The 16,337-nt window shown below is 41.9% G+C and overlaps 1 protein-coding gene across 6 annotated transcripts in view; it reads left to right on the top strand.

The window, feature by feature from the left end:
* DOCK8 (dedicator of cytokinesis 8) overlaps positions 1-16,337 on the top strand; it is a 223,181-nt gene that overhangs the window by 188,713 nt on the left and 18,131 nt on the right. For 5 of the 6 annotated variants that reach the window (XM_073228617.1, XM_036991205.2, XM_073228616.1 and 2 more), the window contains 7 exons: positions 4,061-4,204; positions 5,371-5,502; positions 5,948-6,082; positions 7,520-7,609; positions 10,569-10,805; positions 13,164-13,307; positions 14,565-14,671. In XM_073228617.1, the coding sequence (XP_073084718.1) occupies positions 4,061-4,204; positions 5,371-5,502; positions 5,948-6,082; positions 7,520-7,609; positions 10,569-10,805; positions 13,164-13,307; positions 14,565-14,671 (989 nt within the window). The remainder of the gene's footprint in view (positions 1-4,060; positions 4,205-5,370; positions 5,503-5,947; positions 6,083-7,519; positions 7,610-10,568; positions 10,806-13,163; positions 13,308-14,564; positions 14,672-16,337) is intronic. The other variant, XM_036991209.2, reaches the window with a different exon arrangement.

Genomic DNA, 16,337 nt, shown 5'->3' with positions numbered 1-16,337 from the left:
GCTACTGGTATCTAGTAGCTATAAGCCAGGGATGCTGCTGAGAGTTCTAGAATGCATAGGGCAGCTCCCACCACCAAGAACCATTGGGCCCCAAACGTCAGTAGTGCCAAGGTTGAACAAACCTGCTTTAGTGTATTATACTGGCCTCTTCTAATTGCTTTACCATCTTGGTGGTTTTTTTCTTTGTTGCTTACAATAAATGTAGAGTCGGTAGGCACTTTAGACATTACCACTTTTACACCCATGATTTCATTTGACCCTCCCCATCAGGCAGCAAGGCAGGCAGATGGCGAAGGTATTACTACTCTCACTTCATAGGTAAAGAAACTGAGAGAGTAATTTTTCTAAGGTTATTTAAACACTTTCTCAAGGACGTGTGGTTGGCACAGTATACAGACAACCATGAAAGTGCTGTCCAAACATTGGAGAAATGATTTACCTCTGGGCCCATTCCTTTGGTTACACTCCCCAACTTTGTAGTATCCTACAGTTTAACCCAAGGTCAAGAAAGAACCAAAATGACCTGGAAAGGGGAGAAAAAGGATTGAATCAATTCTTCAGATAAACTGAATATTATCCATAGCTAGCAAAGGGGAAACTGTCTGCCAGGCTTGAAAACTGACTCAGGTTAGGACAGTCAGTGGCCCCTTGGACTATTTTTGCTGAATAGTTTAATACGGTCTTTAGAGAAAACAAAAGTTTTATGAATACTTCTTTTAAAGGTACGTAATCTGCAGAAATAACCATCCTGAAACCATGAACAATAAAGTGATCAAGTGCTTTTCAAGTCAGACTCCAAGAATCATTTATAAGGGTTTGTTTTATTCTTGCTTGGATTTACATGACTGATGTTATAAAAGGCTTTGTTCTCCTTATTCTTCAGCACAATTTTTGTGTCTCTGTATGAGCCAGAGAGAGAAGACAATTCAAAGTAGCTTTCCCAGGCTTAGAGAATAAGGCACTGAAACAGTTGCTGGGAGAGCCAGGAGCTTCTGATTTCCTAGACCACTGTCCACTTGCCAAGCTGGGTATTGCCTCATGCTGCTAACTTCTCCTTTCTTACGGTCTTCAGTGACAATAACATTCTGTCATTTCATGCTCAGCAAATAAAGTTTATTCTCAACTCAGAAATATTTGTTATAGAACCAAAAATGAAATTCTTATCCAAAAAGTACAAAAATGTCACATCTGATTCTGAATCACATAAAAATGAAGAAAGGCACAAAAATAGTTTTAGATATATCTGCTTCTTTCACCAAATTTATTTTGGCCATTTGATATTATCAAGAATAAATGTTATAACTGCCCCTTCAATTCCGAGAAGATCTTGAGGTTGATCATTGAATGCTGAATTGTATCATCCTCTTGTTGAACTGAGCTATTATAATTCTTTATGCCTTTTTCCCAATTACTATGTTTTACTTGATATTTACCACTTAAATATGAATGGCATTTCACTGTTGACTTCCATTGTTGAGTAAGTCTGGCAATTCCACTTTCACCTAAAATTCAACTGATTTGCTTAGAATATGTCAAGCCAAGGTAAGATGGAATGGTCATTCTAGCATTAACAGAAAAACTCTACACTGTCTCAATATGGGGGCATATTGCTCTATTTCTTCATGTATATTTATCCATTCAATCATTCTTTTAGGTGATATTTATTGAACACTTATTCTGTCCTCATGAACTTTACATTCTAGCTAGGGAGAGTGACATCATATTACTAATTATTCCATTCCTTACTCAATTACAGTCGTAATAAATGCTGTAACAAAGAGGTATAAGATGCCAGGAATATGTATAAGGAGACCCATTCTGGGGATGCTGGGAAGCTCAGAAGGATGATAAAGGGGAAAGCAGAAGAAGCCATGAAGTGTGAGGTCCTCGTGATGCGCAGAGCATGGAGAATTAAGTATCCTCAGCCACAGAAGAGCAGCCAAATTATGTTCATGCTTATGAGCCAATTCTCTGTTCTCTGAAATGAGACATACCACATCTTTTTGGAAATGTATGCTTGCAAATAACAGAATACCTAACCAGACCGACCTAAGGTAAAAATGGAATTCGTCAGCTTGCATGAGGGAGGCAAGCCTGGAGCAGCACCTGCCAAACTGGAGCTAGAGGTCCAAACAATGTCATCAGACCTCAGTGTTCTCACCACTTCCTGTCTGCATTCTGCTACATTGGCTTCATTCTTCACAGACTTCCCATACTCCTTGAGAAATACTTAGGTTTACATATTCCCAGATTCAAGTCCAGGAGAACAGAGAGATGCCTCATTTCTAGCAGTTGCAGAGAAAGTCTCCATCTTATTGATTCTGATGGGGTCATGTGCTCATCTCTGAACCACTCATAATGGCCAGAGATTTGGAAGGCTCTGACTGGCTGGGCCAGAAGTGAGGTTCACACCTGGAGATATGGATGGTTCCCCAGGAGGCTTTCTGTAGAAGGATGAAGGAATTCTGGACAGCATTAACAACATATGTCCAATGTTGATTTTTTAAAAGCTCTGTGCTTTAGTTTTCAACCTTGTTCTACTCCAGTAAAAATGAATTTTTGAAAAAGAATTCTGAACTAGAGATAAATCTTTACAAGGAAAATATCTTGGAGGCCTCTGAATTCCAAGGAACTGAGATCATTGAAATTCTATGCCCTAGAGTGCAATATTTATTCCACAAATGTTAGATATGGATATTCTAAAGCCAGGAAAGGCTGCCTAAAATATTTGTTCTCTGTCTACAGCTAATAAGGCTACATAACTTCAAATCTGTTCCCCTATATGTAGAAAACTGCACACAATTCTAGTAGTACTCATTTCTCAGGTTATTAGATTCTTTCAACTGCATCTCTTAGACCTTCTGTTATGTCCAATCAGAAACTTCTTAATAGAAAGACCAGGTTTGGAAGAAAGACTGGCCATAAGAGAGCATCCTATATTCCTAAAACTACATTACAATATTGGTTGACAAAATAAAGGACTGTGACAACTCTCTTCCTTGATTGCTAAGGTTGATTCACTTCATCTTGCTAGCCAGCCAGGTGGTAGACAGATTTTACTTCACAAGCCATCTCTGGTCAACTGAGAGTGGCTGACTTGAGTACTGTACTGAAAAGAATTTTGAGACTATATCTAAGCCTCAGGCAAAAGGCTTAGTTGGTTAGTTATGCCTGCCATGAGTGCAGGAATGGAAGGAGTGCTGTGTTTGCTACCTGTTTGCAATCCCAAAGCTAGGAAAGTTCCCTATTTCTTTTTTGCACCATATGCACTTCTAACACAGCTGTGAGACAGGTTGAAGAAGCTGACTTTTGACCTGTCATGACTATGAGAGTCACTGCCAGGGCCAGAGCTGTGAAGGGCAAATGAGGTGCATAAGGCACAGAATTTAAGGAAGCCTGCATTCTCATGGTCAAGCTCAGGGTCACCACTTACAGGACTCTGAGAGTGAGTGCCTCCCTAAACTCTGTGCCCTGGGTTTCTCCTCTGGTTCACCAGGCACTGGGCCTGCTCACTTCATTCTCTGCTAGAGACTTTAAACTTTAATACCATTTATGTAAAGGAAAGTGTGGAGAGAGGAACAAAATGTTTGGGGGAGAAAACAGTAGCTGCTGAATCACCATAAAAATGTCCACAAAGAAGACATTCTCACTTACTGTTGTCATGTAATATTAGGGCTGTTCACCAGAACTTCAAGTCCCCAGCCAGTACTCAAGAGGTTCACTCAGTGGGGAAACAAGGAGCCTAGTTAAATGTTAGTTGGCCTTTGCCTTTTAAAACCATGACCCCATCTGGTTATTCCTTAGGGTCATTTCACTAAAGTAACTAGCTGCTGTTACACTGAGGTAAGTGTCCTTTATATTATTTCCTCGTGGTTAAAAAGAAAAGTGTCGGTGTTGAAGCCTGGTTGCTCAGTGCACCCGGCGGCCAGAGGCCCTTCTGGGTGTGGTTACAGACCCTGTGTGACCTGGGCTTCCTCATCCCTACATTTTGGGTTAGTGCCTTTTGTGAGCCTGGGCCCCCTACTCTCTGGGCTCATGCTCACGCTGTGCTCTCTTTCAGAACGTTTCCTCCAACGTGCTGGAGGAGTCCGCAGTCTCCGACGACACCTTGTCGCCCGATGAGGACGGGGTGTGCTCCGGCCGCTACTTCACCGAGAGCGGCCTGGTGGGCCTGCTGGAGCAGGCGGCTGAGCTCTTCAGCACGGTCAGTGCCGGGCCCAGGGCCTCCGCGTCTGGGCTGCGCTCCCGGTGTTCTGCGGGGACTGAACAGCTGCGGCAGCCCTGCTTCAGATGACCGGCAGGGGTGCGCCGCGCGGGGGACGGGCCGTGACTGTGTGCCGATTGCATAAGCTCCCTGAGGGAGGAGAGAAGGCCTTTCATCTCTGCAGTAGCTGGTGCTCATTGCCTGGGCAGCGGTTTCACAGGGTTTTTCCATTAATGAGGGTGGAGGCTAAGCCACAAAAAGGTGGAATGGCTTGCCCAGGCGCACACCGTAAACGTAGAGGCTTGTTCCCACCCCCTCTCGTTCCCTCCCCTGGAGAAAGCTGTTGGGGGCGGAGCCACTGGGAGGAGAGGGAAGGACTAAAGGGACAGCGTCTTCCTATCCAGCAACTGAGTTATCCTCTGTGGTGTTGGATCAGCACCAGCTCATCGGAATGTGGGAGCGGAAACCACTGAGGCGCCCCTCATTAACCTGATCTGGGCCCAAACACTCCTAATAAGACAAAAAATGTATAGATTAAGTCAGAGAAATCCAAGGCAGGGGAGAAAGTCTCTTGTCCACTTTCACTGTAACAATCTCTTCCTCCCCCCATTTTAATCCAAGTAAATACTTGATACTTCACTGTATTTAGCTGATCCAATTTTGTTTTATTCTTGTTTTTCTTACTATTTTACTTTTCCGTGTTTCCACCTTACAACTTGTATGTATTTTGCTGTTTTAACTATCTTCTCTCTCTTCTTTTTTAAACTAGTTTCCATTTCAGAATTCAGACCAAGTCCAGTATACATCTATTTTCCCTATAGTCCAAGAAAATGAACTAGTAGTTACAATCCTACTAACTCCTTTCAGGTGTGCATTGAACGTCTGACTGCAGAAGGACTCCTGATGACATTTAAATACACTAAAGCTGCCTTTCTGAATTGTTCTTAGTCTCTACTGCCAATCTCCTGTCCTGTTTTTATTCCATGAAGACCTTTTTCCCCCTCTTAACATTATACAGGACCATCTAACATCCCAAAGTAGCTCAGACATCACTCCTGTTCTGAAAATATTGTGGGGCCAATAATTAATCCATTCTTCAGTGCATAAGAAGTTTCTTAGGTTTCCAGTGGATTAAATTCTCTTGATTCTCTTCTCCTCTTTCCAAGGGAGGATTGTACGAGACAGTTAACGAGGTCTATAAGCTGGTCATCCCCATCCTAGAAGCACACCGAGACTTCCGGAAGCTGACATCCACTCACGATAAGCTGCAGAAGGCCTTTGACAACATCATTAGCAAGGTAGCTGGGGATGCTGGCCAACAGACCCTGTAACCTGGTAGCAGGTGACTGTCCCAGAGGTTCTTAGCCCTTCTTCCTCTCTAGAGAGTGACATACCTTGAGCACATCATTGTTGTAGCTCTCACCTACCAAAAGACAAGGGCTGGGAATAGACAGAGGACCAGAATTCAATGTAAAAAAGGTGGCTTGAATTACTTTACAGTGTGAGAACCTTTTAAATTCACTTAGATGAAGTCCTAGAAATCTTTATAGGATTTCTTTTGTAACTGTTTCCAAAGTTTATTCCACGAACACTGAATTTTTTTAAAGGACTGATTTCAGTTTTTATTAGCCACAGGAATAAAATATTTTATAGCACAACAATAAAAGACCCCTGCCCTTTGTAACCCAACAGATCCTCATGAAATACACCACTAAGGAGAGGTTTTCTCATTTTGTTCATCAGGGTTATAAGAGGATGTTTGGAACCTACTTCCGAGTTGGTTTTTACGGATCCAAATTTGGGGATTTAGATGAGCAGGAATTTGTTTACAAAGAGCCTGCAATTACCAAGCTTCCTGAGATCTCTCATAGACTAGAGGTAAGAAAAATGATTTCGTGCTTGGCATTATAGACTTTACAAAAAACACATTAGAGTGGGCCATTAAAAAAAAGGCATTACAGATTCACCATTGATCTGTATATAAATTTTCCATGTTGCATTTATAATATAAAGGTATTAAGTGAGATCATGAAATAAAGATCATAGAAGTAAAGTGAAGATCATAAAAATTTGGATGGTTTTCCACTAAGATTCCATGTATGCTTGTGAAAGTTTGTACATTTATATGGTGAATATTTATTTTCATGACTATCCAAAAGTCAGTCAATGTCATGTGCTTTCTTACGACACTTTCCAAATTTTAGTAATAGTTTTTCAGCTTGAAGACTATGACCTTGACTTTGAAGTAATCTGGCCAAGTTACTGAATTACCCCTCGAAAATGCTTTGTCCATCCTTTTGGTGTCCCTGGACAAAACATCCCACTTCTGACACAGAGATGCTCATTGTAGTCACATCATGGGCCATGGCACGATGAACTCTTCCTTCTGATCCAAGGTGAATCAGAATCAGTGTCCCATCCCATGGGCCAGCAGCCCCAACACCAACCTGCTACTTCCATTTGATCTGTAACATAGCAGAAAAGAGCAGTGTGTTCCTGGAGGAAAGGCTGAAGAAAAAGAGAAACAGCCTAGAGAAAAGTAAGAAAAGCAGACATTGAAAGGGCCAAGTGCCAAGAACGCAGGAGCAGAGTCAAAGTGTAGCTGCAAAACAAAATCCTCTCAGGTTAAATAACTGGAATCCTCTGAACTGCTGATAGCAATTAACTAGAGATTCACTCTTTATGCTTTCTTGCTACAGCTTTGAATTTATACCCTTTCATGGCTGTAAAACTTAAAATACTTTTGTTGCCAAATAGCTCCTTATACTATCCATCCATGCCAAATAAAACAAGAGACTTCAATCCTTACTTGACTCAAGAAGCTACGGCCTGGAGTGGTTGGGTGACTTCCCAAAGTTATTCAGCTCATGAGAAGGAGAACTAGCAATTGAACTCAGGCCACTGGTTCCCTAATATGTTTCCCCAACTTAGGACTAGAAGCATGTATTTTGTCTTCTTATGCACTGTGGTTTGTCACATTATGGTACTCCTGGTGACCTCCAAGTTCCTTGGATACAAAAGGCAAGAAGTAAATAGTGCTGTACCCCTGGAAATCAGGAAATATGATGATACTGGTTGCATTAGAGGTCAAGCAGACATATTATAGGGAAATGTAGATCAGTGTGCAAGGCTGGACTTCCTTATATTCTTATTTTTGTCTCAGGGAATGCTGAACTTGCCTCATTTGCTCAGAGGGAATTTCAGTAATAAATGAGCAAATTCATTCTTACACTCATTCCAAATTTATATCACTTCTGAAAGACAAATAGTTGCATTATATTAAAACAATCTTTACAATCTGTCCTTCTTGCCTAGGGATTTTACAGTCAATGTTTTGGTGCAGAATTTGTGGAAGTGATAAAAGACTCTGCTCCTGTGGACAAATCCAAGCTGGATCCTAACAAGGTATGAGGAAGTTTGGAAAAATAACCATCAGGCCCAGATTTCCTTTGTTCCACTTCGAGAACATAAAATGACCTCCTCTGTCTGGGCTCTCCAAGTCATTTAAATGCAGCCAAACTTTTTTGTCTAGGTTTCAGCTACTCTTCGGTTAGCTCTTAAAGAAACCATACTCAAAGATAGGAATCATAATAGGAGGTACTATTTATTGAGTACCAGCTGTGTGCATTATATTAGGCCTTTTACATACATCATTTCATGTCATCCTCCAAGAGCCCTTCAAAAGAAATGTTATTCCTATTTTACAGATGAGAAAACTGATTTAGAGAAAGGTTATGTATTGTCCAAAATCATGAAACCGTCAAAGCTTGGGGTCTGTCCTCCTCAAACCCATTCTCTTAATCACTGCTCTTCACTGCCTTTATATAAAAACTTTAAACTCTCAATTTAAAACAGGTTAAAAAGATGCAGAAGTTTCACTGATAGCATTTGGTAGCACCCTTCTTTAGGCTGCAGCAGATACTCCTTCCAGTCCAGTGCAGGGGTGACTGTGCTGTTGAGAGGTCGTGGGAAGGGCCTAGACTTCTCTTTCCTCACTGTTTCATTTGAGGATGTATTCTCTCTCACTCCCCGCTGGCTGTGCTGCAGTACAATCTGACTTACACACACACACACACACACACACACACACACACACACACTGGGGTTAGTGTCACACTCTACAAGTTACAGACTCAGTCCTCCCCAAGACTGCCCTCATTTCAGACACCAGCCCTTCTAACCACATGGCTACAATTCTGGGGGATCCAGTGGCATCCCTCAGCTTAGGTAATTCACTAGAATGACTCAGAACTCAGAGAACTGCTGTAGTGATGATTATACTTTTATGATAAAGAGTACCCATAGGGCAAAGCCTGGAGAGGAAGCCAGAGCCCCTTTGACCTCTCCTTGTGGCATCCAGGCATGTTCCTTTCTTGGCAGGTCAGTATGTTCACCTCCCAGGAAGCTCCACCAAACCTCAGGGTCCAGAGCATAAACAATCCAGGTATGCATGATATATTAAATCATCAGCCACATTATTGAACTCAGTCTCCAGCCCCCTTCCCTCCCTGGAGGTCAGGCTGGCCCAAAGTCCCAACCCTCTAATCACATGATTGCCTTTTTGGTGACCCCATCCTGAAGCTAAGGACCCACTATGCATGGGTGATCTACTAGCCTCATTAGAATAACAAGGACACTCCTGTCACTCCAGAAATTCCAAGGGTTTTGGAAGCTCTATGCCATGAAATTAGGACAAAGACTAGATATATTCTTTATTGTACCACAAGGTGATGTCTTCCTGCTGAGACCACCCCATAAACAGGTAAGTTCATGAGATACCCTTCTAAGCTGCTAGAAATAATGCAAGTTCAAGGTATTATGAAGGGATGGGAGACAGAGAAGTTGCCATCTGGCAAGCCTGTAAAATGAAGTGTCCAAACTTCTCTCAGTCCTGTCCTCCAGGATATTAAGATGATGCAAGTAGGGAAGAATTGGCCAAATTTAAGAGTTTGTTTTTGGACATATTTCAGAAGGCTTGCTCATTTCAGACACATTCCCAGTCTAGGCTTGAAGTAATAACTGTTGTTAAGAGCTGAGCTAAGCTTCAGACAGAAATGCTTGAGGTCCTTGTAAGATAGGATTGGCTGTGTACCCACAAAGATCTGTGCACAGCACATGCCATGGAGAGTCACCAGTAACCTCATTGACACAGGGTACTCTTTTCCCCCTCTTTTAAAATGCCCAAGGTAGGTTATGAGAGTTTTAAATGAGAATCTGAGCCCAGAATTAAGCCAGATTTCAACATACTGAATAGTGATTTATGGTCTGAGGTCAGTGACCTCACCCGTCCATTTCGGCGGATCTGTGGTCATTGTCATTCTTTTTTTTTAAGAGACCTTCTTTCTTAATAAGTGCTCTTCTTTATAGTGTGTTTGTATGCATGCATGTGTGTATATGCATTTTTAAATGAGGTATATGCAGTTAAATTCACATTTTTCATGTTTAGTTCTGTGAATTTTGACAGATACATGTAACTGCCACACAATCAAGATTTAGAAGAGTTCTATCATCCCAAAATATGTCCCTGTGCCCCTTTGTAGTCATTCCCTCCCCCTGTTTTTAGCCCCTAACAGTCACAGATCTATAATCCATCTCTGTAATTTTGCCTTTTCCAGAAAAGCATGTAAATATAATCCGATAGCCTTATGACTCTGGCTTCTTTCACTTAGCACACTGCATTTGAGATTCATCCATGTTGTAGTTGTTTTTCCCTTTTTATTTCTGAGTAATATTCTATTATGTGGATGTACCACTGTTCATCTATTCCCCACTTGAGGGACATTTGGGTTGTTTCTAGTTTTCATTATGAACAATTCTTTTATAGACATTTGCATATAGGTTTATGTGTGAACATAAGTTCTCATTTCTCTTGAATACACATATCTGACTGGGATTTCTGGGTCATATAGTCAGTCTAATTTAACTGTATAAGAAACTACCAACCTATTTCATAACATAGCTGTACCACTTTGCATTCCCACCATGGATTTTTGAAAGTCCCAGCTTCACTCCATCCTTGTCAATACTTGGTACTGTCAGTTTTTTTAGTTTGGCCATTCTAAATAAGTGTTTAGTGGTCTTGGTTGTTCTGAAAAGGGAAGCTTGTGTCTTCTGAAGTGCAGGTTGTAACTTTCATGTATCAGTTGGATCACTTAGCTCTGCTAGGAGGGGTGGCTGTGGACCTGACTTCACACTGGCACTCTTCTGTCGAAGTCCCTTTCCTCCCTGGAGGTTGAAAGGACGGTAGGCTGATGGCGGAAGTCCTGGTGTTCTCAGCTTTGGCGCACTTGGAGGTGGTGCGGCAGCCTGGGAGGCGGTTTGTGTAAGAGCTCATCTCTTCCTTCCCCTGTCTTTCCCCCCACAGGCCTACATACAAATAACTTTTGTGGAGCCCTACTTTGATGAGTATGAGATGAAAGACAGGGTAACCTACTTCGAGAAGAATTTCAATCTGCGGAGGTTCATGTATACCACCCCCTTCACCCTGGAGGGGCGGCCCCGGGGAGAGCTGCGCGACCAGTACCGGCGGAACACGGTGCTGACCACCATGCACGCCTTCCCCTACATCAAGACCAGGATCGGAGTCATCCAGAAGGACGAGGTAACTGCAAATGGCCGGAGTGGGCTTCGGCCCGAGCCGTCACGGAATGGATGAGTCAGCCATCCAAGATGCCGCACCCGCCTCCTTCATGCTCCTTCATGGCAGACTGGGGTGACAGCCCAAGAAGGGACACACCTGAAATATTATTGTGGTTATCTGATCACTGTCATGGTGCCAGGGGATCCCATTTAGGCAACTACATATTTTATAGCGCCACTATGTATTTAAATATCTTACATGTTAAAGTTGTACCTTTAATATAAGTATATTTACATAATTATAGTATTTTTACTTAATGATAGATTTATATGAAATATATATTTAAATTTTAAATATTTTGTATTGAGTTTTTATACATTTAAAAACTTACAGGTGATTCAGGAGTAGTTGTGTTGTTAATTATTCGAGATGGGAACAGCAAGTGAGTAGCCCCACTGGGTGGGTGGTAAGCTGGAGGAAGGAGCCCCGTGTAGGATAGACAAAGAGACCACCTCACTTCTGGTCTCAGCTTCCCCCTGGGACATTGCACAAGCCATGCATCTTTGTTCACTTTCCTCATCTATATGTTGACAGCAAAGACCCCTTTCTCTTTGGTTCTGTGCACAGTGGAAGACTTTTAATCCATTGTAATAGGACTAGTCAAAGTATCTCAAAATTAGACATATCATAAACATTTTATTTCACTTTGAAATATATACATGTGCATTTATTTGATATAGGGCCACAGCCTTCTCTATGAATTTGGGTTCACTGATTACAATTCAACACCAATTCAACCACCCATAATGCACTGCCCATGATTTTCAGTTTTGACTTCTGGGAAGCAGAGTGAGCACTTCAAGATCCTTGCTCAACAATGTGGAGCAGAATCCTACTGGATTGTTACAACTTATTTGCCTCTAGCCTTTTACAGTGGCCTTTGCCTTACCTAATGCAACAGAAATCTTTATAGCAATTCACTTTCATAATGTCTCACCCAAGCATTCGGCTTGGTTTTCATAGAAACAACTCTTTTTTCTTCCCACACCCATAGTTCATCAGTATATGTGTTACTTAATTAGATTAAGGCATTAAAATAACAAGTATAACCGGCATAATTAAGTTGGTGAACAAGCGCAGATGAATTGTGGTGACACTTCACCTGATCTTGGCCGGGGCAGAAGCAACAGAGCTCCCTGGAGATAGACCCCAGCTAGAGTGATCAGTGCCCCCATCAGAGAGGGAGTTTCACAGAGGGCACAGAAAGCCTGAACTAGTGACTCAGAAGAAGGGATGGATTTACAAGGTATCTCTTGTCTTTCTTATTGTTTTGGACTTTTGAACGCTAGGACATGTAGTCACAGCACACAAAAAATCCCCTGGTCTCAATAAGCATCCTTAGAACTTTTCTTGCCCACCTGGAGTTCCCTAAGAACCTCAGTGTGTTAGATTGCTAGGGCTGTTGGTACAAAGTACCACACACTGGGTGGCTGAAACAACAGAAATGTATTGTCTCCCAGTTCTGGGGGCCAGAAGTCCAAAATCAAAATGTTGGGAGGGAAGATATGTCCCAGAATCTCTCCTTGGCTTGTTGAAGGCTGTCTTCTCTCTCTGTCTCTTCACATCGCCTTCTCTCCACTTACGGTTCTGTGTCCAAATTTCCTCTTCTTTTTTCAATAATATAAGGACCCATCCTAATGATCTCCCTTTAACTTGATTACTTCTTTTAAGATCCTACTATCTCAAGATCCCATTCCATGGACCTAATTTGGCAGGGGACCTGGGGGTAAATAACTCTACCCATAACATTCAGGAAGACCCCTACCCCAAACCAGCAGAACTTAACAACTAGCAGATTGACTCTTAAGAGAATTCTGTTAACCAGTAATTCACCTTCTGGGTGAGTTGGAGAAGGCACAAATGATGGCAAAATCTTTTGTTATGGTGGGAAAAACATCGTGTGCCATGCTTCTAGTGGCTTTTATAGTTATAAATGAAGTTCAGTAATAGGAAAGGAAACCTCACAGTGTAGAAAGAACATGAATTTTGAATGTAAACATCATTCTGGTCAAATTCTGTCTTCCCTACTTACTCATTTTGTGCCACTTACATAACCTTACAAACCCCCTTTTGACTGTAAAAATGGAGGTTGTTAAAAGAAGTACATGATAAATGCATGTAAAGTTCCTGGAAGTCAGGAAGTGTTCAAGAAATGTTAGGCCCTTCCTTCCCCATCACCTGTCTAGATTAGTTTAAACCACTCTGAAAGTCTCCTTAGCTGTTTCCTCAAAGCCAGGTGCCCTCTCTGTACAGCTTTAGGTTTGTCCATGACTTTTCAGATCAGACAGTGACTTGCTTACATTCATATCTTACATTCAGTTTGTTCTCACACCAATTGAAGTTGCCATTGAAGATATGAAGAAGAAGACCCTGCAGTTAGCGGTGGCCATTAACCAGGAGCCCCCTGATGCCAAGATGCTTCAGATGGTGCTGCAGGGCTCCGTCGGAGCTACTGTAAATCAGGTGAGCAAAACCAGCTGGTGCCAGCTCCTCTGGTTCTTGTTATTTGGGTTTTTGTTGTATGTATTTACCCTTCTTCATTGGGGATGATGAGGGGTCTGATTAATCCACAGAGGATGTCCTTAAACATTGACTGAAAACTTGTGAGGTTCAGAAGATGTTGAGGAGACCTCTTCTGCTTCATGTAACAACCCAAGGTAGAAAAGAAATCCTGGAGATGAGTGGACCAGTGGACTTCTGGGAGAAGTCTTCACTTTGTGGCCACACCTAGCGATGTCATCCAGATTTGGGGTCGTGTTGAAAGTGCTTAGTCATGTGCAATATAGGCAAACTTGTTGCAGGGCTTGAGACTGATCTCAGAATGCCAGTAGGAGAGCGGAGAAGGGTGTAGAACACACAACCCCTGAGTTAGTCCAGATGAACCGAATATGCCAGGGGCCTTGCTAACCAGGAATGACCTGGAACAGGGCTTCTTGGGCCACTTCAGACCAGACTGGGTCTTCTCAGACCCATTGGAGTCCTAACTCCCAAGGTCAGCATACAACTCAACCAGTCTCAGATGGAGGGAGGTACTTGCTTAGTACTCTCTGTCCAGTGTGCCTCCCATTTTCAGATCTAGATCCGCCCTCGTCCACACATCCACATTCAAAACCTCAATAAGTATCAGATTCTTCCCTCAGCATCACTGGACTCACCTGCAAAACTTCTCTGTTCATGTAACATCAAGGGAGCAGAAATAGCAGAGAAGAGAAATGACTATTATATTAACAAGAACAGAAAACATTAGGAGGCTGTTGCTTTTGTAAGTCACAATCCTTTGACAGAAATGGAAGATTTTATAAGCCCACACCAGCACATATGTAACAGGCTCTAGCTCCAGCCAGCAGTTACACAAAACGGTGCTCACCACTAGGGCAGCTAGACAAGTGAATATAAATGGTGGATCAAAACAATCCCCATTTTTAGAAAAACAACTTAAAACACATACCTTTTGAGATAGTAGTATTTCCTTTATATGTGTAAGAAAACCTATTATGAGCAGCATTTGATCGAGAAAAAAATTGATACCTCTAGTGTTCTCATAAAAGTCTAGACGCTTCCTAAGGAATCAGTTTCCTGAGAAGTTCAAGAACTTCTGTAATTTTGTGTTGGTCAAACTACAGAATTAAATGTTCAAACTGAGAAGTCACTCCAAGATTTTCCCCCAAGTAATTTAATTTCCTTTCAATGTGAGTATTGTATTATTACTTTTTCCATCAGGGACCACTGGAAGTAGCCCAAGTGTTCTTGGCTGAAATTCCAGCTGACCCAAAACTCTACCGACATCACAACAAATTGAGATTATGCTTTAAGGAATTCATAATGCGGTAAGAAGGAAAATCGCTGGGAATTCAGTAGAGAAGTGGTTTTTTTGAAGTGTGGATCCCAGACTAGCAGCCTCAGCATCACCTGAGAACTTGCTAGAAAGGCAAATTCTTAGGCCCTATCCAGACCTACTGAATGAGAGCTCCAGAGGTGAGGACCAGCAATCTGTGTTTTAACAAGTCCTCCAGGGAATGCTCATGCATGCTGAAGTTTGAGAATTGCTGCAATAGAGCAATACTACTAAGTAACTGACACTTAAGCTATAAAATGGTTTCATGTTTATCACTGTAAATGTGCCTCACATGTAAAACAGGTAGTATCACCATCCTCATTTTGCAAAAGAAGAAACGGAGGTTCTGAGATGGGAGGTGATTTTGCTAAAGGACACACAGCTAGTTAGGAGAGCTGAACTCAAATCCAGGTCTTCTGACACCAAATAGCCCACACTTCAGTGAGCTGCTATTTCATAATGCATTAGAGTCTGAGAGGTTCTTAGTATTAGCAGTCTTTATAATATCCCATGTCATGCAATAACTTATTTCCAGAATCTTAAAAATAGACCCTGCCTCACATTGGGAGATAAAGGCAAAAGTCTAAAACTCGGCTTTTTCAAAGATATTGCCTCTATGACAGTTCCCATTGTCAGACAAGTATCATCTCTGCTCATGAATTCTGCAATGGAGCCAGCCTCAAGGGCAGCAGCCTGTTCAGCCTGGATAGGAAGTAGGGCTTTGGGCAAGGTCTTGCCAGGCTGTTGCAATATAGACAGGTATATTGTCTCCTGTGGCCCTAAAATGATTATAAGGGATCTGACGGCATAAGAGTGAAGGACATCAGCAAAATATATGCCAATATTTCTTTTCATCCAGAACCTTAGAACAGCATATAAAGTACAGGAATATCCTCTCTTGGCAGATGGGGATACAGGAGGTTAAAAGTTAAAGGTTGCCAAATTCTGCAAAAACTCATCAGAATGCTGGCGTTGGGTAAGATTAGAGATGTCTCCTCCTTTATGGGCTTTGGTGAGAGGTATGCAGATTCACTATATATAGAAAAGACACACTTTGTCCTGAAGTGAATCACAGCTGCTTGGTAATAGGGTGTGTGTATCTGTCTGTCTGTATGTTTGTGTATCTGTGTACATATTCACATACATACAAATGCACGTACGTACAGATTATATTTATTAATATTTTGGTATTTGATTTGTTTCCTTATTTGATAGCAATTCTGACATTACACCAAAGCTAGAATTTCTTAAGTAGATAGTACATTTTCATAGAATAAAAGGCTAGAAAAATACTGGGGGAATTATTATCAATCTGTTTACTTTCTACATATCTTCCTTATAATTAGGTACAGTCGAAGGCACCTGAAAATGATAGTTGCCTGGGCCTCTCTGGACCTTTGCAAGGACCTATGAAAAGTTTCACAAGCATGCAATATGACCCAGGTTTGATATCAGTTGTGGGAATATAGAAGCTAGATATTCCTCTGCTCCTGAGACAGGACACATCTCTCCATGGCCAAATAACAACACTACACAGCACATGCTAAGGGCTGGTAAGAGAGCACCAAATACAGAGCTGTTCAGCTCAGAAATGAACAGCCAGTTACAGGGTGGAGTGGCTGGAGAAGGCTTTGTGGAATACATCACTTAGACGTTGT

The sequence above is a fragment of the Manis javanica genome, chromosome 2 (genome assembly GCF_040802235.1).
Source record: "Manis javanica isolate MJ-LG chromosome 2, MJ_LKY, whole genome shotgun sequence".
NCBI classification, from domain to species: Eukaryota; Metazoa; Chordata; class Mammalia; order Pholidota; family Manidae; genus Manis; species Manis javanica.
Note: the sequence above shows the minus strand (reverse complement) of the source record. Positions and strands in the feature narration are given on the sequence as shown.